At 39.8% G+C, this 22,614-nt stretch overlaps 4 protein-coding genes across 4 annotated transcripts; all 4 read right to left on the bottom strand.

Moving 5' to 3' along the window:
- Nucleotides 1-367: 367 nt before the first annotated feature.
- Nucleotides 368-1,306, bottom strand: LOC118077922 (olfactory receptor 9S13-like). Its single transcript, XM_035101644.2, has one exon. It carries the CDS (start codon nucleotides 1,304-1,306, stop codon nucleotides 368-370), a length of 939 nt encoding a protein of 312 aa, XP_034957535.2.
- Nucleotides 1,307-3,340: 2,034 nt separating this feature from the next.
- Nucleotides 3,341-4,273, bottom strand: LOC118077894 (olfactory receptor 9S13-like). The gene has a single exon (XM_035101618.2). The coding sequence runs from the start codon at nucleotides 4,271-4,273 to the stop codon at nucleotides 3,341-3,343; it is 933 nt and encodes a 310-aa protein (XP_034957509.1).
- A 3,985-nt stretch (nucleotides 4,274-8,258) lies between these two features.
- On the bottom strand, nucleotides 8,259-10,678 carry LOC118077893 (olfactory receptor 9S13-like). Its single transcript, XM_035101617.2, has 2 exons — nucleotides 9,765-10,678; nucleotides 8,259-8,295 (listed from the first exon to the last, which is right to left on the bottom strand). The coding sequence occupies exons 1-2, from the start codon at nucleotides 10,676-10,678 to the stop codon at nucleotides 8,259-8,261; spliced, it is 951 nt and encodes a 316-aa protein (XP_034957508.2).
- Nucleotides 10,679-17,644: 6,966 nt separating this feature from the next.
- Nucleotides 17,645-20,282, bottom strand: LOC118077892 (olfactory receptor 6A2-like). Its single transcript, XM_060281115.1, has 2 exons — nucleotides 20,271-20,282; nucleotides 17,645-18,589 (listed from the first exon to the last, which is right to left on the bottom strand). Exons 1-2 carry the CDS (start codon nucleotides 20,280-20,282, stop codon nucleotides 17,645-17,647), a joined length of 957 nt encoding a protein of 318 aa, XP_060137098.1.
- Between the last annotated feature and the right edge of the window lie 2,332 nt (nucleotides 20,283-22,614).

The following is a 22,614-nucleotide window of genomic DNA, read 5'->3' as shown; positions in this document are numbered from 1 at the left end:
CTATAAAACACCTGTTTTTAAAAATAGGAGTTAGCAATTTTGGGGGTGGGAGGTGCCTTGCCTAGGGTGCAAAATAGCCTGGCACTGCCACTGCTTACACCAGACTTGAGTTCAGTCAGCTTCCACTCAGCCAGCTAGGATGAGCAACTTATGCTGGTGTATGTTCAGAACAGTTCAGCACTGGCTAAAGCATCAGTTAGCTAGCTGAGCCAGAGATTTCATGTTGGTCATCCCAGTGGATCTTGCCATAGCATTCCCCCCTGTGTAAAAAAGAATATTGAGAGTTCTGGTTACAAATGTAGAATTTCTTCTGGTTTGGCTTGGTTTATGGGATTTAACAGCCCCCATAAGATTTTGTCAGATTTCATCAGTTCATAGAAAAGAGCCTCTTCTTCCCCAGAGTCCTTTTCAGAGCTGCTTTGACATCTTTGTTCCTAAGGCTGTAGATGAGGGGATTTAGCATTGGAATGACAAGAGTGTAAAACACAGAGACAATTTTGCTTTGAGCTGGGGAGGACATGGCTGCAGGCTGAGCATAAATAAAGAAGACTGTCCCATAAAAGATGGTCACTGCTGTTATGTGAGAGGCACAGGTAGAAAATGCTTTTCGCCTGCCCTCTGCAGATTGAATCTTGAGAATGGTGGAGAGAATGTAAGCATAGGAGGTGAATATCACCACTGTGGTGATGGCAATGATCACATTGCAGAGGGAGAACATCACAGCTTCGTTGAGATATGTGTATGTAGTGGCAGCTTTCATGACAGCGGGGACATCACAGAAGAAGTGGTTGATTTTGCTGAGGTTGCAGAATCTCAAACGGAAAGAGACATATGTCTGAATCACTCCATTTGTACAACCGCAAGCATAGGAAGTGGCCACCAGATGATGGCAAGACTTCTTGGACATCTTAGTTGGATAGAGGAGTGGGTAGCAAATGGCCATGAAGCGGTCATATGCCATGACTGCTAAAAGAAACCCTTCCGTAGTAACAAAGATGGTGAAGAGCATCAACTGGGCCACACAGCCCTCATAAGAGATGATGTTCTTCTCCTCGAAAAAATTCACTAGAGCTTTAGGAGCAATGGCGGAGGAATAGCAGAGGTCCAGGAAAGACAAGTTTTTGAGAAAGTAGTACATTGGGGTGTGGAGCTGAGAGTCAGCACTTATGACAGCAATCATACCACCATTCCCCACCACTGTGGTGATGTACAGCACCAGAAAAGTGATGAAAAATGTTACTTGCAGCTCTGGGAGATCTCTGAACCCCACCAGAATGAACTCAGAGGCTGTGCTGCAGTTGTCCATGATAGGTTCCTGAAATAAATTAAAACATTTAAATGATACACAGCAAATATCCCTTGTTAGTTGGCTCCTCGGAAACATTTGGCTGGCCACTGTTAGTAATAAGTTCATCAAATCATTCTGGTGAGGTTGAATTATATTTGCCTTTGTGCTGTCAACTTTTTTTCTTTCATTTTTGACCATTTAATTTTTATGCCTTCCTTTTTCATCACTATTAATATGTCTCCAAAGAAAAAGAAAGAGAGAGAGAGAGAGATTTCTTTTCTCATTAGAGCTTGCCACGGTGCTCTTTAGATGATGTTGGCTGGGGCTGATGGGAGTTTGGGAGGGGAATGTCAGACAACATATGGAAGACACCAGTTTGGCTAGGTCTTAAATTCAGTTGTCTCCCTTCAACATCTGAAGAGAGGATATGGCTCCTGCTCCCAAAAATGTCTTTCTTGGTCCTTACATCTTCTCTTTCAACTCAGTGGCTAACCACACACACAAATTCAGCTTCAGTGCAGTAACTCATACTAAACATTCCCTTCCCCATCTCCCTCCACTGTCTTAGAGCAAATTACTTCACCCAGGCATCTTCTACCCAAATATGGAGCCTAACACCATGTTTAATTTATTTCTATGTTAAATTATTTGGGTTGCTTTGGTTTTATTCCTATAGGCAGCAATCCTATACACAGTTACCTGAAATTAAATGTGGTTGGACCCTGTGGGGCATAGGATTGCTCTGTTGGCCATTAGGCATAACCAGAATGAAATGCACGGTACTGCCAACATACCAGTTAGTCACTTCTTTGAACCCAGAACATGTTCTATCTCTACAACATAAATAATAGCATGATGCTTGGAACGATTAGCATTGAAAGGGTGGACAAAAATAGGGAATCTTTATATAGTCATGGCCATGGTGGTAAAACTGATGTAAAGATTAAGGGGGGGGGGCTACATTATTTTATTTTATTTTTGCAAAAATAAAATAAAATACTTCTTGAATTCAATGAAGCTTGCACCGAGATAAATGGGGTTAGGTTTACAGTCTGAACTGGGGAGGGGAAAAACAGATTTCAGAAAAGCCAAATCTCTGCATCAAACTCATCAAATAAGTCAGCAGCCCCACCTGCTTTTGCAGAGTTGTCAAAATATGAAATGATAAAACTTACCCAAGAGGTGGATAGGGTACGCAGAAACCATATCAAGTTGTTCTGCAAGAAAGCCTCAACAATAGAGGTTGCAAGAATTTATAAAAAATGAAGTCTTACACACCCGAGGGTTAATTTATTCCCCACAGTGTCATAAAGTTAACTGCTTGAGAGCAATTAAACGTATATGGTGTATGTTGCAGATATATGTACATACCTACATATTATATATGTTTAATGCATACTGTTTTAGGCATATCCAATAAATGCATTTATCTTAGATCTTTCGCTTGTCCCAGATTTTTAAGACACAATGAAATTGTTGAATTACAGGGCAATCTGAGGCATTCTACTCAGAAGTAAGACCCTATTAGTTTAATCCCCCCCCCAAGTAGTTGTATAAGGTGACTAACATTTTTCGAGCAAACCGATACATTGCCCCCTGGAAGGCTCTATTGGTGCCAGGCAGCAGCCTATGAATAGAAGCAGGCCACAACAGCATTTTTTATTTATTTTTATTTTTTAATGAGTGTGTTTGCAATAAAAGGGATGGGGAAGGCAAAGGAAAATGGTTTTTGGAATCCTGCTTCTTTAGTTATATGCATATATTGACTTCACTGTGTGTCTAGGTTGGCAAGCTTTCTTGAGTGTTGCATTGGATTGGTTTCCTTGATATATTTGGCATGGATTCATTTGAACTGCTTTCTTGTGTCATGTGCTTTGCATGTAATTGGAGCTCTTCTTGTCAAGCAGGAAAAAGCCAAATTTTCCTTCAGATTGGTAGACTTATAGTATAACGGGCCAAACTAGAAATTCTATACACTCTTACATTGGAGTAAGTCCCATTGTGCTCAGTAAAATTTGCTTATTGAGTAGACACACAGTTAAAAACTCTGTATCAACAGACAAAGCCTTTCCCTTTGAGTTGCCTGATCAGAGCCTGTTTGACTTCCTTGTTCCTTAGGCTATAGATGATAGGATTCAACATTGGAATGACAACAGTGTAGAAAACTGACACCACTTTCCCTTGATTAGGAGATGACATGGCCCCAGGTTGGGCATACATAAAAAAGACTGTCCCAAAGAATAAGCTTACTGCCATCAAATGGGAAGTGCAAGTTGAGAAAGCTTTGTGTCTCCCTTTGCCAGACGGTATATGCAAGATGGTAGTAACAATGTAAATGTAAGATACTAGGACAATTATGGCTGTGGCCACAATGATGAGACCACAGACTGCAAGGAGCACAATTTCATTCACAAATGTGTCTGAACAGGAGGCCTTCATGACCGCTGGGACATCACAAAAGAAGTGGTTTACATGAGTTGGGCCACAAAATGCCAAACTAAATGTAAACCCAGTTTGGGTGCAGCAGTTGACACAACCAAAGAAGTAAGAGATGCACACAAGGCACATACACCTCTTCTTGGACATAATGGTATGGTAGAGAAGTGGGCTACAGACAGCAATGAATCGGTCATATGCCATCACAGCCAAGAAAAAGGCCTCTGTGGTTCCAAAGAGAGAGAAGAAGAACATCTGGGTTGCACATCCATTATAGGAAATGGCCATGTCCCCTGTTGCAAAGCTCACCATGGCTTTGGGAGTGATGACTGAAGAGTAGCAGATATCCAAGAAGGACAGGTTCTTTAGAAAGTAGTACATAGGAGTATGGAGTTTGGAATCAGAACAGGTGATTACGATCATACCAGCATTTCCCACCAGAGTGATGGTGTACATCAGCAAAAAAAGCAATAAGAAAACTATTTGCATTTCTGGCTGCCCCTTAAAGCTCACCAATACAAATTCAGTGACCTCAGTATGGTTTCTCATAGCTTAGTTATGACAAGGTGGAAAGTCAGGGGAAAGTGTCTTCAAATATCCTTGTATTTGCAAACTTCAGAAATGAGTGCTTGAGTATGCAATCCTCACAGTGGTGGATGCCAAAGGCATAGGAGCACTCTACTGCTACCTTGCATCAGAAATATAGCTGCTTTGTAAAATTATAGTAACAGAAACCTGAATGGGAATACAAAGGGAGAGAGGGAAAGAGAGAGATTATACAACAGTGGTTCCTAGAGTAGGTAGTAGTACTGCCCCTTGTGGGGGATTCCCTATATTAGCGCTAAAAGCCAAGGGTGACAGGTGGATGCTAGAGGCGTAAATAACTATCAAACTTTGAAAAGGTGGTATCAATGGATAAAGTTGAATAATGTTGGTGAATTGATTAAACTAAATAGTTTTTAATTTAATTTTTTTAAAAAAATAAAAAAGCAAGAAAAGTGACTTAAAGAGAATGCATCATTGGGCTAACAACAACAAATACACACCAGTCTTAACCGGATTTTGAATAAATGCAAAATTAATTGTTACTGCTTTGATTTTATGGTTTTATCATATTCTTTAATGGTTCTTCAATGGTTCATGGAAACCACAGTTCTGAATGATGATTTTCATAGGGTAGGGTATACTAGGGATGAGTTTATGAAACCAATGAGGCAGTGGCCCAAAAACATTTAGGAACCACCTGATTACATCTTACTGACATTTCAGTGAAGCCTAAGTACCTCAGAACAAACGAGCTGGAAGGAATTTTCATAACCAGTATTGATTCCATAATGGAGATTCCTTCATGATTAAGCAGTTACAATAACCAACAAAGTTCCGCAATCCAGAAGCTATTAGGAGGTTTTAAGTCCTAAAGACATCAATAAATATAAGTAATGAGATGGTGATAATGATGATTAATCCAGCAATGTCATGCAGCTGATTGGAAAAGCCCCATCACTGGAATGGGGAGTGAATAATTTTTCAATTTTTCAATGATTTTTCTGCTGTCCTGCAGCCTCTTGCATGCTACTATATCTACCTGATGCTCTGGAACATATTTATTGGTTTGTGGGCTGCAGGGAGAGGGGGAAATCACAAAAAAGTATTGCTTCACATTCCATTGATGGATGTCTTATAGTCAGCTGAGTGTGAAAATTGGATTAAATCATCATAAGGATGAAAACAGTGTCTAATGGTGGTTTTGAGTCTTAGTACAAACTAAAACAAAGATAATGCCCTGCGAATGTCTAACAAATAATGCCCTGCCAGTTGTCTAACAAAAAAGACCAAAAGGGAAAACATAGAAAATGAAAATATATATCAGTACAATAAACATCCATGGAAACCCTGTTGATTGCCTGATATTAAAACATATCTGAGGAGGGGAAAGCCAAATAGAGGATTAATTTGGATTTTGAGAAGTTGCTTAAAATAAGAGTGCAATTACATGAATTAACAGGAAAAAGGGCATAAACAAGCAAGAGAAGTATATGTGGCTCAACAAGTAAAACTGTATCATTAAAATGTAAAAAACAAACTGAATAATAAAAAAGAGATGGGGCAAGAAACAAAGAGGGGTCCAATAGCATGTACAGTGGTACCTCAGGTTGCAGACACCTCGGGTTACAGATACTTCAGGTTATAGACTCCGCTAACCCAGAAATAGTATCTCGGGTTGAGAACTTTACCTCAGGATGAGAACAGAAATTGCGCGGCAGTGGTGCGACAGCAGCGGGAGGCCGCATTAGCTAAAGTGGTACCTCAGGTTAAGAACAGTTTCAGGTTAAGAACGTATCTCCGGAACGAAATAAGTTCTTAACCCGAGGTACCACTGTACCGGCTTAAAAGAAAATCAACCTATTGTGTACTGAGGAAATCAACTAGTTTCCATTAAAATATTTTGACGCAATGGCCTTCCATTACATATCCTAATCTATTCATTGGAAAATCATTATATCCAAATAAATGGGAAAAATTCCCTGCTACTGTACCTTCAGAAGGCTGTTATAGCAAAAATACAGCCAAGAAGGACTAACACATTTGCAGCTATAATGGAGAATATTCTATTCCAAACATTTTTAGCATTGGGGCATTCCCACTAAACATGAATAAATGAGCCAAGCTTTCCAAAGACCTTTCAACACAAAGTGGAAAGGGAGGGATTAGTTTTTGAGAGCCTGACTGGCATCTTAGTACGGCAAAGGATATCATGGACTATAATTCACTTCATCTGTTTCTTCTGAGAAAGTGGAGTCTTGACGGTGAAGAATTACATCACAATGAATTTATTTCTCCTTTTTGTTTTCATTATACCTCTTAATTACAAAACATTTATTGCCACGTTGATACTGTATATTACTAGAAGCACTCTACAATTATAATTTGGTATTTGGTATCATTAAATCGTTGTAACCATCAATTATAATGCACATAAAAGTTAACACAAAATTGGCATCACATTTTTATCTCTCCATCCATCCATCCATCCATCCATCCTTGAGGTATTTCTGCCTTTGGATACTTTCTATTCTTGTATAGATATCTGACAGTGGAGAAAAATGAGTAATTGCAATAAAACACAGAACATTTCGATTTGCTGAAAAGCAATTTTTGGGGGGGGGGGTGAAGCTAATTTGTTTTTTTTTGTTTTTTAAGACATATTTAACAGAAGGAAAAAATAATGATGTAAAAACAGACAGACTTATTTGAAAGCCAATTGGAGGTTATGACTTCTAGTTTCAAGTGATTGTAAGGAGCCCTTCCTAGCCATTCACACAGCTGCTTAGGTGTTATGGTTTATGTAGAATCCAACTGCTTAGTAGCCACCTGCAGTTGATGGCAGGAAGGGATACGGAGAACAGAGGAGGCAACATTACTGGCATCTGAATAGTGGAGATGCACCTGACTTTAATAACTGAGTTAGAACATTGGTTCATGTAACTCAGTATTGTCTACACTTCAGGGTTTGGGGGAAGAAGAAGAAGAAGAAGAAGAAGAAGAAGAAGAAGAAGAAGAAGAAGAAGAAGAAGAAGAAGAAGAAGAAGAAGAAGAAGAATCTCTACTCGAAGGAGTCTCAAAGCTGTTAACATTCTTCTTTCCCTTCCTCCCCCACAACAAACACTCTGTGAGGTGAGAGGGGCTGGGAGACTTCAGAAAACTGTGACCAGCCCAAGGTCACCCAGCAGCTGCATGTGGAGATGCGAACCCGGTTCACCATTACGAGTCTACCACTCTTAACCACTACACCACACTGGCTCTCTCCCACCACAGTGGGAAAGGGACATTCTCAGGCCTATGTGGAGATGATGGTGATTGAACTTAGGACCTTCAGCCTGCCAAGCAGATGCTCTACTACTGAACCACTGTGCCAACATGAGAGACTATTTTGTGAAAAAGACATGTGGGGGATGCAAAAAATCTATTCATGTATTATTAGTAAATGGAAACAGATTACACTATATGTAAAAAAGAATACATTTGAGGTTTTCTTATTGATCTCTGCTCACCGTCTTCATCAAAATTCTCCAATTCCTTATGTACAACTCTTACCTTGTCAAATTTGTTGTTGTTTTACCTTGGTTTGATATTTCATACAATATGAAGTGTTGCTGTTTAACAAGGTCAAGCTGATTTGCAATTACTTCCTTTAAAGTTTGAAAATTTCCACTTACAGTAGTTGCAGAGATAAGCAACCTACATCCTGAAAATCTGGTCCTTCTAAGGAAACAACCATTCAAAGTTTTTCCTATAATGTGGCAGCATTTTATGGTGCCCCAGTAACCCGCTTCATAAATTTTTTGCATCATTTCCCCCTGAACTAATTTCTTTCAAGGACCTAGTGCCCTCCTTTCTCTTCCATTGGAACAATGTGCCATGTTCCTCTCCTACCCCAGCAGATATTTCACTCTCCATTGGGTCAGACTTTGAATCAAAATGAAATGAAAACATTAGCTTTTGTTCTGTTTTACTCAACAGTATATATCTGCACCTACCTCTGAAACAAGCGAGTCACGACAATGTTCTTTCTGTGTTCAGTGTTAATGAATCTGTAAATAGTCCCATAACACTTGGGGGACAATTGCTTGCATAGTCAAGCTCAATCTCTTGAGAACCACTAAGCTTCAAGATGCAAAATTCAATTCAAAAGGGAATATGAACAGAACATGGAAATGAACAAACTGAAGCATTTATTATTGATGGTCAACAACTTTGGACATCCCTGACTATTGGTCATGTTGGCTGGGGATAATGGGAGTTGCAGTCCAACGACATCTGGAAGGTTGTGCATTGGCAATCTCTGGCATATGAAGATGTTAGTTTAACAATGAAGTGAGTGGGCATAGGCCACGGTACATGAAGTGGGCATATGCTTCTCAGGTATATAACTTCAGGAATATGAGCCATTTTGCCTTTCTGATAAATCCTATATTCTGTCTCCCTTTGTCTTACTAAGATGCTGTGCCTATGTTTACATAAAGCCACCTGGTCAGAGAATGTTCTTGCTCTTGTTCTTGTTCCTGTGTCCGGCTGGCGAAACGCCTGGAACTTTGATAAGGATTTTCTTAGCGCATGAGCCTGCTGTGTAGGAAGTTGGCTATGGGTTGCGCCAGACTGTAAAAAATATCTTTTCGCCGTCTCAGCCTAAGGAGCCTTCCAGATCCCCACTATGTTTCTTGGAAATCTATTGAAAGCTGTAATGCTAATTGTTGTATGCTACTGATACCCCATGCATTGATGAAGTGTTCCTTATGTATTATATTGCTTTCTGATGTTTGCCGATGTGTAAAACAGTGTGTAAAAGCTTTCATGTTTAGCCTATGATCTATTTTTTTACAGATAAACATACAGTACCTGGCCATTTTACTAGCCCACACTCACAGAGAGTTATGCAATACACCATCACATTGCCTAGGCAACCAATAAACTATTTCCGGGCTCTGTAGCATGGCTCAGACACATTCCCAGCACCCCCCTTACACAGTACAGAAAGATTGCAGTGTCAGAAAAGAAAATGTTGCTGGAAGAAAAAGAGGTGTCCCACAAAGCAACTTTGTCACCCTCAAAAATTGACTCATATTCAAATATCTATATTATTGTTGGAGCTGTCTCAGTTGGGTTGAGGCCATTGCTTCAGGTGGCAGAAGCCCCCCAGGCAGCATGCCTGCCCCATCACTTCCACCAGTGGCAGAGAAGTGCCACTGCCAGCAGCGCCAATTTTGAGCAAGAGTGTGTCCGTTGGCGGCAATATCCCATCTGAAATTGGCATGATCTTGCCCAAAATTGGTGCTGATAGCAGTGTTCCTTCTCTGCCAGCAGTGGATACAGCTGGGCTCACAGCAGCAGCAGAGCAGGCAGCAGCAACAGGAGCAGGTGGTGGGATTAGCAAGAGCAACAGGGCAAAGCAGCACTTCCCATTTTGCTTCAATGTGGAGAAACTGAATGTTGTGCACTGCCAACCATAATATAGCTGAGTGTTTACTGGATGAAAATGAACCTTTTCAACAGTCTCCCCAAGGCATCCTTGACCTCCTTGTTCCTCAAGCTGTAGATTAAGGGGTTCAACATTGGGATGACAATAGTGTAGAAGACAGATACCACTTTGCCTTGGTTAGGAGAAGAGAGAGCTCCGGGTTGGCCATACATAAAGAAAGCTGACCCAAAGAACAAGACTACAGCCATGATATGAGAAGTACAGGTTGAGAAAGCCTTGTGTCTCCCCTCCACCGAAGGTATGCGCAGGATTGTGGCCACTATGTAGCCATAGGAGATTAGTACAGTTGTGGAGGTTATAATAATGATAAATCCACACATCCCCAAAAGCACCATTTCATTTACAAAAGTGTCTGAGCAAGAGGCCTTCATGACTGCTGGGACATCACAAAAGAACTGGTTGATCTCTCCCGGCGCACAGTAGGACAAGCTGAATGAGAGGCTTGTCTGTGTGCAACAATTGATAAAGCCAAAACAGTAGGAAATGGCCACCAGAAGTGTGCAGGTCTTCTTGGACATTGTGACATTGTAAAGCAGTGGATTGCAGATGGCAGTGAACCGATCATACGCCATCACAGCAAGGAAAAAGCATTCGGTGGTCCCAAAGAGAGAGAAGAAAAACATTTGAATGGCACACTCACTGTAGGAAATGACCTTGTTTCCAGTAGCAAAACTCAGCATGGCTTTGGGAGTGATAACTGAAGAGTAGCAGACATCCAAAAAGGATAAGTTTTTCAAGAAAAAGTACATAGGACTTTGCAGTTGGTCATCAATAGTGATGATGGTTATCATTCCAATATTTCCTATTAAGGTAATGACATACAACAGCAGGAAGAGAATAGAGAGAGCCAGCTGTAGTTCTAGATCGCCTTGGAAACCCGCTAAGATGAATTGTGTAACCATTGTGTGGTTTTCCATTTTCTTTTCTTGACCATAAAGAACATGGGTTGTGATTATGATGGGGGGTTTAAAGCAGAATTGTGCCTTCTGTCTCCATTGCTGTCTATGTCATATGATAAAATATTATTGGATTCCCACAGTTCTCCATTTCCCACACCATTTCATTTCTCTCTCTCTCTTTTTTTTTTTTAAAAAAGAACCGATGAATACAGTGCAAGCTTTGTCTTTCTTGAAATTATTTCAATTCTGGAAGACAAATAAAAGTGTGAACAGATTTTTGCAAGAGATGGTGTTGTGGACTCCTTAAAATATCAAATAAACAACATCTAGAAAACAGCAACAACTATAATAACTTAATATATCTGTTTTCACCTAAGATTGACTGCTCCGTTATTTATTCTGCAAGCAAGTTTTCAATGTGTGTAATTTTTCTGCACTGCCTTGTGAAAGATGGCATCTGCACTATATAGAAACGAGAATGCTCTGCTGCATTCATTGTGAAGCAACAGATCCAAGCTTGCCACAAAATGTACACTTGACAGAATGTCAAGCTGTTGTAGGATACATGCATCTGCTGTACAAGGCCATGTTGGGCCTCGTTAATCTTGCACTCAACTGAGATTTTTTGAATGTATTATACTCTCATTCTAAAATGGGCCTCATAATATTTTCCGAAATCAGACTGTTGGAGCAGTTACCTTGCCTTGCCCAGTGAAAATGAATTGGTGGGCATTTTTACCAGTTTAGGAAACTGGTCCCCAACTCCCCATATTAGTAGAATAGTGTGATGCTTCACTTGCTGTGCTGTATTATTCCAACTGCAAGCTAGGGATAACATGTTTGAGTCCTCTCTTGCCTGTGATTGATAGCTCTTGTTCATCTGATTAGACTACAACAGGTCCCAGGTTCAATCTCCAGCATCTCCAGAAAGGGCTAAGTATGACAGCTGCCTGAGATCCTGGACATCTGCTACCAGTAAGTGTAGGTCAGTTATCTTCAGCCTTTTCAGACTCAGGACCCACTTTTAACTGAAACATGCTTTTGGGTACCCGTCTCTTAATGTGTTACCTTACAACTGCATGGTGGTAGTGTTCCTGGGTCAGGCCATGTCTGAGTAGTAGGTCCTGACCAGTTGAAGATCAGTGGGTAGACAATACTGAGCTAGATAGATCAGTTGTGTGAGGGAGCATAAGGAAGATCTTTATTTTCCTATGTTCCTAGACAGAGCATCATACAAAATATTGACCACCCCCACATGCAGACAGAATTGTCAATTCTCATAATATGCAAATCTTTTCAATGTCCTTCATTTTTACTATTTTATTGTAAAATGAAAAAAGAGACCTATTCTCCCCCAAAGAGGGGCTCAAATATACTGGCCGGAATAGAGCCATTATGTAAGTTGATGTGGCTCTGTGGCAGACAAAGCATTGAGTTCAGCACATGCAAACAACCCAAAACTCATGAAAGTCATATACTCCATAGGGCTCCTTTTCTTTTTATTCATACAATATGAAAAGGAGAGAAGGAACAAATTGAATGGTATCTCAGTGAATTAGTGAGTCATCATTTGGGATGTGTCTGCGGAAAAATATTGTGTTTGAGTTACCATAGAGTAGTACTAAAGTTTAACTGTATTTCATACATAATAATAATAATAATAATAATTTATTATTTATACCCCGCCCATTAATATCAAGTCATAGCTGCATATACACATTTCCTATGGTAGTCAGTTGGCTTATGGTATTTTCTACCCACTGTGATCCCCAGTGGTTCTTAATTGACCAGGAGCAGAACAAGGAATTTTCCGTCCTGCTAATAATTCCCTTATCAAAATTCCAGTTTCTGCTCAGAGCTAATATCAGACTGTTTTCCAAGATTGGGGAAGGGGGGGGGGCGGACGGACACAAACCATCTGGAGAAACAAGCAAATGTGACTACTAGAAGCATGGTGTGGTAGACTTTTGTCTACTTCCCAGATGTCATGTACCTTTGTACTGGAGCTGAGGGTTCTCTCCAAGTCCACATATCATTCCCTTTCACAGCTCTGATGGACATGCAGGGACTTCAGCAAGTATAATTTTTATTACCCCATGTAGAGTGTGGGCATTCACATCTTGCTTGAAGGATTGAAGAATGATCCTCATGTACAGTGCAGGTTCCAAGTACACAATTTGTTGTATTTATCTTATAAATAACGTACGCTATGTATTGTTCTGAAACATGACTGTGAATGTAGTTAAGAAGTGTATATCATCCCTAGAAAATATAATGGCTACTACTCTTTCTCTTCAACAGCCTCCATAATAGCTAATGAAAATAAATAAATATGAAAACATGCAGTTACATGCTTTTTAAAAAGCCAGCTTGCATTACCTATTTTCCTTTTAGCAGACGTGGAAATATGTCAGAAATTACTTATGTAAAGATGTCCCAAACCCTTCTTCAAAGGATTCACCATTTCCCATCCAATAACATCAAAAGCTTCAGGAAAAAAAGAATAAAAAAATGTGGATGTACCTTCTTTCAAAACATTGCAGCTCCTAATTGTATGGAGCAGAAATTTAAAAGAGGAAATGCTAAATTTGTGTAACATACAATAATTATCAGTTTCAACTGTCTGTAATAATTTTAGAAAATCTATTCATATACATGCTACAACATTACTATGATTAGTTATGGTGGTTATATCATCAAGAATCATCTCTCACCTTTGTTAATCCAAGGATGGTGTACAAACTGTACATTTGCATGACTCAGAAACTTCTTTACTCCAAAGCTGTGCACCTTCTATTCATAGTTAAATCAAGATCTTCAGGGATTTTGCCTTCTCCCACTGAAATACATGAATGTATCCATGAACGTATTTAAAGTGGGAAGAACTTACCTCAGTGGGATTGTGTTCTTGTTTCTTGTAATAGTTTTCTCTCTTTGAGTAAATGGTGCTCACTTCAGACTCAGTCCCCAGAGTGTTACTATGTTCTGAAATGCAGAACAGATGCAACATTTTCTAAGTGTAAATTAAACATCTGCATAACAGTGAGGGGTTTTTGCAGTGTGCTGGCTATAGAGTTGCCATACAGATAAATGAACAGCAAGGAAGTTTATACATGCAGATTAAATTGGTTGCACATTTTAAGATACTGGTTTTTGAAAGCACTCACAAGAAAACAAATTTTGTCATTTGGGTTTCAAACACTTTATTATTATTCAAAAAAAAGTAAAGCAGCAGAAGACATCCAGGAAATGTGTGGGAAATATGTGTAGACTGCTCCTGTACATCCAGGGACATCAAACTCCTAGATATAACTAGTTCTGTGCTGAAATCTGTTGGCCAGAATTTCCATAAAGCTTTTTCTTCTTTCCTGTCTGTGAAAGTGCCAAATTTTGATGCCACACAAGGTGCCACTGAAATTTGAGACCCCAAGGTCCGCCACTACTCTAGCCCTCTTTTAAAGTCATCCATATTGGTGGCCATTATTGCATGTTGTGGGACCAAATTCCATCGTTGTTTTTTCTTCAGAGTGGACAAATCATTTTATTAGTTTTCTAAAAATTTATCAAATCAGCCACAAATTTAGACAAATTCAATACATCCCCCCCCCAAAGTCCACAGTTTAGCTTTGCACAGTTCATATAAATAATGTGAGAGTGTAATTCAAAGTCCTTAGAAAACATGATGAGATAAAATCAGGGCCAGATTTAGGTCTGATGAGGCCCTAAGCTACTGAAGGTAATGGGGCCCTATATATGTCCAGCTGTCCTTTGTCAACAACAAATTGTCACTGTTTTTGTGTTGAATATATGCTATATGGTAATTTATGGACCTAATAGGTATCTAAAGCCATTTTCACATGCAGAATGTAGGCACCCTATATATAGAAATGAGCAAACCAGTGATATTTTAGGGAGCAGGCTAGCAGGCGGGGCCCCCTCCACCCCCATCATTCAGCCCGGACACTGAGATCCAGCACCGAGGGCCTTCTGGCGGTTCCCTCATTGCGAGAAGTGAGGTTACAGGGAACCAGACAGAGGGCCTTCTCGGTAGTGGCACCCGCCCTGTGGAACGCCCTCCCAGCAGATGTCAAGGCAATAAGTAACTATTTTACTTTTAACAGACAACTGAAGGCGGCCATGTTTAGGGAAGTTTTTATTGTTTGATGCTGTACTGTTTTTAATTTTCGGTGGGAGGCTGCCCAGAGTGGCCGGGGAAACCCAGCCAGATGGGCAGGGTATAAATAATAAATTATTATTATTATTATTATTATTATTATTATTATTATTATTATTATTTATTATTATTATTTATTATTATTATTATTATTATTATTATTATTATTATTATATACATCATAGGAGCCTACACAACACAAAACACTGTTGCATAACATAAATGTAACATCACTTTACACATGCTAACATGCCATAACAAATGAATCGTGTAGACAAAAAATTCAGATTATCCAGTAAAATACCTGTATTGTTACTGTTATTTTCCTCTGAAACACTGTTTCTTTTTTTAAAAAAATAACTTATCTGCTCCCTCTTTATAGCTTTCCCTAAAAGTAAAAAAAGAAAGAAAATACAAGACTAAATTATCTCAAGATATACAAACATTTTAACCCAATAGTTAAATCCCATTCCTTGCATAGTTGGGGATTCCCCCTGTAGACTATGTTATGAGACACATATGCAGGAGACATACAGTAACATGAGAATATACTTTGGTTTGTAAATGAAAATCAGTTCAATTTCAAATGTATTTCTGTATTTACCTTTACATAATAGAATAGTTCCCAAGGACTTGACTTTATTTTTCAGTCTTAGAATGAATAGGCACTTTAAGCAAGCCTCCTCAACTTATATTCTTGCCTATATGTAATTTCAGTGAGTCTTCCTTCCAGAATGTAGCTAATCTTTTGAAGACACACATGAAAAAGACACAAATGTAAAATACATATTCGTTTCTCAAAATCTAAGGCTCTGGAAACTGAGTTCAGTGGAATTAGGACCATCATCCATTGCATACATACCAGGGAGTCAGCCCCCCTGAACTAACTTCTGGGTGGCATAAAACTGAGTCGTATTCAGAATAGGGATGCAAAAGAAATTCAACTGATCCAGAATGCAGCTATTCATTGCAGCTATTTCTTCTTAATTTTCTCTTCCCTGAATTTTGCAATGCAATTCTTCAACAAAACAATGTTTATATTATATACATTGGGGAAAGGTGTGCATTAAATTGTATATAACAGCAATATAAAATGCATTATATTAGAGGAATTTATATATTAGTTAGTACTACTCAGAGTATATAGTTAGTACTACTGCTCCTGCCAACCTAGCAGTTCAAAAGCACGTCAAAGTGCAAGTAGCTAAATAGGTACCACTACAGCAGGAAGGTAAACAACGTGTGCTGTTCTGGTTCGCCAGAAGCGGCCTTGTCATGCTGGCCACATGACCAATAACGCAAGATGAGAGCCATAACCCCAGAGTCGGTCACGACTGGACCTATTGGTCAGGGGTCCCTTTACCTTTGCCTTTACTACTCAGAGGAGAGACCCATTGAAATTAACAAATATGTCTACCTTAATTTCATTCATTTTAATTAATTTTGAAGGATTTAAGCCATGCAGAGGATCTGGCTACACACCAGTTTAAGTACTCAGCACCATAGCCCTTAGGACAGTCTTGTTATTACTGCAGTCAGATGTTAACGTGTGTGTGTGTGTGTGTGTGTGTGTGTGTGTGTGCGCACACACACACACACACACACACACACACAAATTTAATTTTGGAAATGTCTTATGACTATCTTGGCTTGATAGAGAGATTCTGGAAGACATTTTACTTGAAGAAGTTAAAAAATACTGGCTACTCATTCCAGAGGGCTGGAGATGCAACCCTAAAAGCCTGTTTTCTTGTACATATTAAGCATACCTGTGGGGCAAGCAGTACTCTTAGCAGTGCCCCTTTATCATTGTTTCAGGATACTGTACATTAAGCATCTAAATGTGTGTGAATTAATGGAATATTGATGTGTCTGAAGGGGAGAAGTGTATGGATGTCTCTATGGACTTTGTAGGTGGCTTCCTTGCCCCCCCCCCCCACTTTTAGATTTGGCCCTGCACACTACCAGCATGTAACCTTTGGAATGTGACCCTTAAGCCAAAAAAGCTTCTCCACTCCCTGGTTGGTTCAAAAAACAGCTGTCCTTGCCTTTTTAATAGGCAAGAGCAGCATGCTACCTACTTCTCTTTAATATTGAATCTGAACTCTTCCCTGGATTATTATTCTTGCTTTTGTTAAATTTGTATAGAACTGAATGCAAAAATAGGTTTCTAAGTGGTTTACAAGTATAAAAACCAATTGTACAAATATTAAAATATAAACATCCATAATTAATCCATAACCCAGCCAGATGGGTGAGGTATAAAATATTATTATTATTATTATTATTATTATTATTATTATTATTATTATTACACACACAATAAAACATTGAAACATAAACCTCCATCATTAAAACATCCAGTAAAACAATCCCATTAAAAAAAATACAGTGCTTGAAACATTTTGAGAGACCAAGGGAATGTCTGTGCCTTCAAAGCCCAGTGCAATGTCAATATAGGTATGTCCTCTCATACATACAGCAAGGAGTGCTTTCCATAACACCAGTGCCACCAGACACAAGATCTGTCTCTGTATCACCAGAAGTTGATCACCAGAAGTTCATGGAAAGGCTAACTTTGTTCCATTTGCTGAGCTTAATGTAGGGCAATTGGTTCTTTCAGATAACATAGTCCAGACCTGTTTAGGGCTTTATATTTTAGTAACATAACTTTAAATCTGGCTTGGACTTAATAGACAACCTGTGAAGTTCCCTTAGCACAGGTGTGACATATGTCTAGTAAGGGGCACCACTCAGGCTATGGTATTCTGTGCTAATAGCAGTCTCCAAACCAGCCATAAGGGAAGTCCTTATGGCATCCACAACAGGGTTTTCTTCAGTGCTTGCTTCACTTTGTTGTTCCTGAGACAGTAAATAATCGGGTTGCAAAGGGGAACTATGACAGCATAAAGAAGTGAAACAAGTTTGCTCGAATTGAGGGAGCTGATGGCCCTGGGGCGGGCATAGATGAAAATACTGGCAGAGTAGAAGATCACTACCACAGTGAGGTGAGACGCACAGGTGGAGAATGCTTTCTGGCGGCCCTTGGCTGAGGGAATGCGTAGGATGGTGGAGATGATATAAATGTAGGACATGGTAGTGACACAAAGGGGAGTCAATAGGATAAACAAAGCTAATATGAAATCTGTCAGCTCAGACATGGACATATCAGTGCAAGACAAGTTCAGAAGTGGTGATACATCACAGAAGAAGTGATTTATGATATTGGGACCACAGTATGTCAACTGAGATATTAGGAGGACTTTCCACGTGGAGATGAAAAAGCCGCTCATCCATGATCCAGCTGCCAGCTGGATACAGAGAGTTTGTGTCATGATTACCTGGTAGCGCAAAGGGTAGCAGATGGCAACGTAGCGGTCATAGGCCATGACGGCAAGGAGGACACACTCGGTGCAGCCCAATGCCAGGAAGAAATAGAGTTGCATCATGCATCCCACAAAGGAGATCCGATTGCTCTCTATCACAAAGTTCACCATAGCCTTTGGCAGGGTGACGGTGATGTACCAGATCTCTAAGAAGGACAAGTTCCACAGAAAGAAGTACATGGGAGTGTGGAGGTTGTTGTTCACCCAGACTGTCAGCATTATCATGATGTTCTCAGACAAAACCAAAACGTAGACAATGAGGAACAATGTGAAGAGCAAGATTTGGAATTCCAGGGATGTTGGGAAGCCCAGTAGAATGAAATCTCTAACAATGGATTGGTTTTGTCTCTCCGTGACTGAATGCCTGTTCTGCACAGAAACAACACTTACAGTGAATACAAAAAGAACCTAGCACCCAAATTAGTTTTGTTTTTTTCAAATATGAGTTTTTGTACAATCTAATTTTCTGGGATATCCAGTAGCTATAGCAACCTTCCTAGCCCCCACCTCAGTGCAGATTAAGCAAAAAAATGGTGCATCTTGAGACAAATAAATCCTAATTTCACAGCACATAGGGTGGCCAAACAGCCCTGGCCCAAAATGAGGACCAGTGTCATCAAAGAAAAGGGAAAAGCCAGCCAGCCAGCCAGCCATGCATAAAAGCCACCTGTGCCTGACCAGTCCAGTCGGCAGAAGAGCAAACCCTCCCTCCCCTCCCTTATCATTAAACATTTTTGTTAGTCACTTCCCATCTCTCCCAAATCCCCGCACTTCCAAATATATGCTCCAGAGCTTCAAAATGTTGTGGGATGTAGTGCAGCAGGGTCCATAGGAAAGGGACAGTCACTGAAAATTGGCTCTTTCTCATCCCACTGGATCAAATATCAGTTGGAGGTACGCCAACTGGATGCAACATGATAAAATAAATAAATAATCAATCAATCAATCAATAGCATCATTTATTTTCTGGGGAATAAGAAAAATATTTTTGAATACCACTGTTAGTATAATCCTGTGTCCTGACATGGAAGAAAGCCCTACAGAACACATAGCATGATTTACTTCTAAATTCACATGCATATGATTGTACTTCACAAGTTTAAAAGCCCCGTGTGCTACAGGAGGGACTAGCATTTAAGAATAAAATTAAAAGCACATGCTTCCACAGGGGGGAAAAAGATGCTATTGCTCTGAATTTAATTCAGCCTTTCCATGGAACAGCACCAGCACTCCAGCGTTTCCATATATTTTGTATCTGAGTACATGCATTTAACTTGATGTAATGACTAGCTGTGGATTAAACCACTGAGCCTAGGGCTTGCCGATCAGAAGGTAGGCGGTTCAAATTCCCACAACGGGGTGAGCTCCCATTGTTTGGTCCCTGCTCCTGCCAACCTAGCAGTTCGAAAGCATGTCAAAGTGCAAGTAGATAAATAGGTACCGCTCCAGCAGGAAGGTAAACAGTGTTTCCATGCGCTGCTCTGGTTCACCAGAAGCGGCTTAGTCATGCTGGCCACATGACCCGGAAGCTCCCTCGGCCAGTAAAGCAAGATGAGCGCCACAACCCCAGAGTCGTCCACGACTGGGCCTAACGGTCAGGGGTCCCTTTACCTTTAATGACTAGAATTGCTTCCATCCTGTTTAAGTCTATTCACTGCTTTAGTGCTAATGTTCAGTGGCTCCCAATAGATCACACTGAATAAAATATAACCCTTTATGGTGAAAAGTCTTTCATCATTCTATGCGTGTTTACTCTGAATTAAGTCCTACTGGGTTCAGTATAAGTTTTTTTTTTTTTTTAGTTATAAACTAAAGGTTGCAAAGGTTAGATCTACAGAAAGATCTTCTGAATTGTAAGAGTGTTTAAAAAAGCCCTGATGGATAAGAGCAAAGTCTTATTTCATGATTTGTATAAATGCCCTTTGCTAAATAGATAAATAAATCTACTTTCCAAATAGCTACTCATAATTTTCAGCGGCAATCAAGTGAAAAATGTTTGTTATTTATTTAAAAGCATAAAAAACTAATTATTTATCATTTGACCGAGTACAATGGTGTTCATGGTGTGCTGCAAAAGTATTGAATTTATTATAACTTTTTGTTCTATTCTCTCCAGAAAACAAATATGCATTTCCCCCTTTATTTCCAGCAGTTTTATTCGATATTATAAAATCTTGTTCTAATCAGTGTAAATAGTGCCATATGGCCTCTATATTGAAATAGATGGATATTAAGGTGTCTAAATTGGGAGAAAGTTCTACTGAACTCCATAGAACCCACTTTCTAGTAAATATACATACTAACAAACAGCATATTTGAAGCATTTTCTATCAGATTTGCATTTCAGTTTATTTTCTCTAATTGTACTTCTAAGTAACAAAGATCCATCTCAGCACACAAGGACTTACCATGCTTTCCTTCGAAGGATCCTACCAAACCCAGATTTTGCTTGGCAACAGTTGAAAAATGAGAAACCCTTTTTCCTTTTCGGAGGATTGATTGCAAATAAATCATTGGGCCTAAATTAAGTCTGCACTGGCAAAAAAATGTTTTCTGACTGGCAAGACTTGACTGTTTTCACCAACAGTCTGAAGTCTGCATTACAGATGAATCCAAAGCTTTTCCTGGTGGAGTAGTGTCAAACACTTTTATCCTGTACCAGTCTAAGATGCTGTATTAGATCACAGGGGAAACAGCAAATGACATTTACTAAACATAGGCAACGGCATTGTTTTGGTTTCCAGGAAAGCTTGTAAAGTTGTTGTTGTTTTTTGTTTTGTTTTTCAAAGATATGGTTCCAATCCAATTCATAACAACTGGCACATGGAAATATGCAATTAGTGCACTTCCAGCTGTAACTATTAAAGTTCAATTAAAGTTCAATTAAAGTTCATTAGATGTTCTTTGCAATGAACTCACTTTTGTTTTTGTTTTGTTTTTATGATAAGGAGAGTGACAGGAAAACTCACTGGAAAGTGTGGGGTAACAATTGCTGAATGCAATTTCTTATAACCTCCCTGCAAATAAATTGGCAGGAATGCGAAATAAATACATGTGCAATGATGTCACCCATCCAACCTCACTGCAGAACATGACCTCACCAGAGAGTGGTGGTGGGGGATGAGTGTTCAAAGCCCTGGGCTTTCACTTGTGGGGTGCCTCAGGGTTCTGTCCTCTCCCCCATGCTTTTTAACATCTACATGAAGCTGCTGGGAGAGATCATCAGGGAGTTTGGGTTGGGTATTCATCAGTATGCAGATGATATGCAGCTCTACCTCTCTTTCAAATCGGAACCAGTGAAGGTGGTGAAGGTCCTGTGTGAGTGTCTGGAGGTAGTTGGAGGATGGATGGCGGCTAACGGATTGAGGTTGAATCCTGACAATACAAATGCCTAGGAGTCATTTTGAACTCACAGCTGTCCATGGAGGCGCAGGTCAATTCTGTGTCCAGGGCAGCTGTCTACCAGCTCCATCTGGTACGCAGGCTGAGACCCTACCTGCCCACGGACTGTCTTGCCAGAGTGGTGCATGCTCATTTATCTCCTGCTTGGACTACTGTAATGCACTCTACGTAGGGCTACCTTTGAAGGTGACCCAGAAACTACAACTAATCAAGAATGCAGCAGCTCTACTGGTGACTGGGAGTGGCTGCCGAGACCACATAACACCAGTCTTGAAAGACCTACATTGGATCATTCAAACTGTTGGTGCTGACCTTTAAAGCCGTAAATGGCCACAGACTAGCATACCTGAAGGAACGTCTCCACCCCCATCATTCTGCCTGGACATTGAGGTCCAGTGCCAAGGGCCTTCTGGCGGTTCCCTCACTGCGAGAAGCAAAGTTACAGGGAACCAGGCAGAGTGCCTTCTCAGTAGTGGCGCCCGCTCTGTGGAATGCCCTCCCATCAGATGTCAAATAAATAAACTACTACCTGGCGTTTAGAAAACATCTGAAAGCAGCCCTGTTTAGGGAAGTTTGTAATGACTGATGTTTTAATGTACTTTTAATCTTTTGCTGGAAGCCGCCCAGAGTGGCTGGGGAAACCCAGCCTGATGGGTGGGGTAATAATAATAATAATAATAATAATAATAATAATAATAATAATATATTATTATTATTATTATTATTATTATTATTATTATTATTATTATTATTATTCTAGACAATATGAGCTAGATGTACTGGTGCTCTAACTTAGTATAAAGCAGCTTGCTATGTCATGAATATATTTTTCTTTCACTCTACAATGTACAGAAGATTTTACTGACTTGATTTTAAATCTTGTGAGCATCCCCCCCCCCATCTATTAAATAAATAAACACATACATGAACGTCAAAATTTTATTCACTGGAAATAAGATGGACAATAGCATCATCAACAACAACCCATCAAC

The sequence above is a fragment of the Zootoca vivipara genome, chromosome 13 (assembly GCF_963506605.1).
Source record: "Zootoca vivipara chromosome 13, rZooViv1.1, whole genome shotgun sequence".
Classification (NCBI taxonomy): domain Eukaryota; kingdom Metazoa; phylum Chordata; class Lepidosauria; order Squamata; family Lacertidae; genus Zootoca; species Zootoca vivipara.
This window is presented reverse-complemented; position numbering and strand designations above follow the sequence as displayed.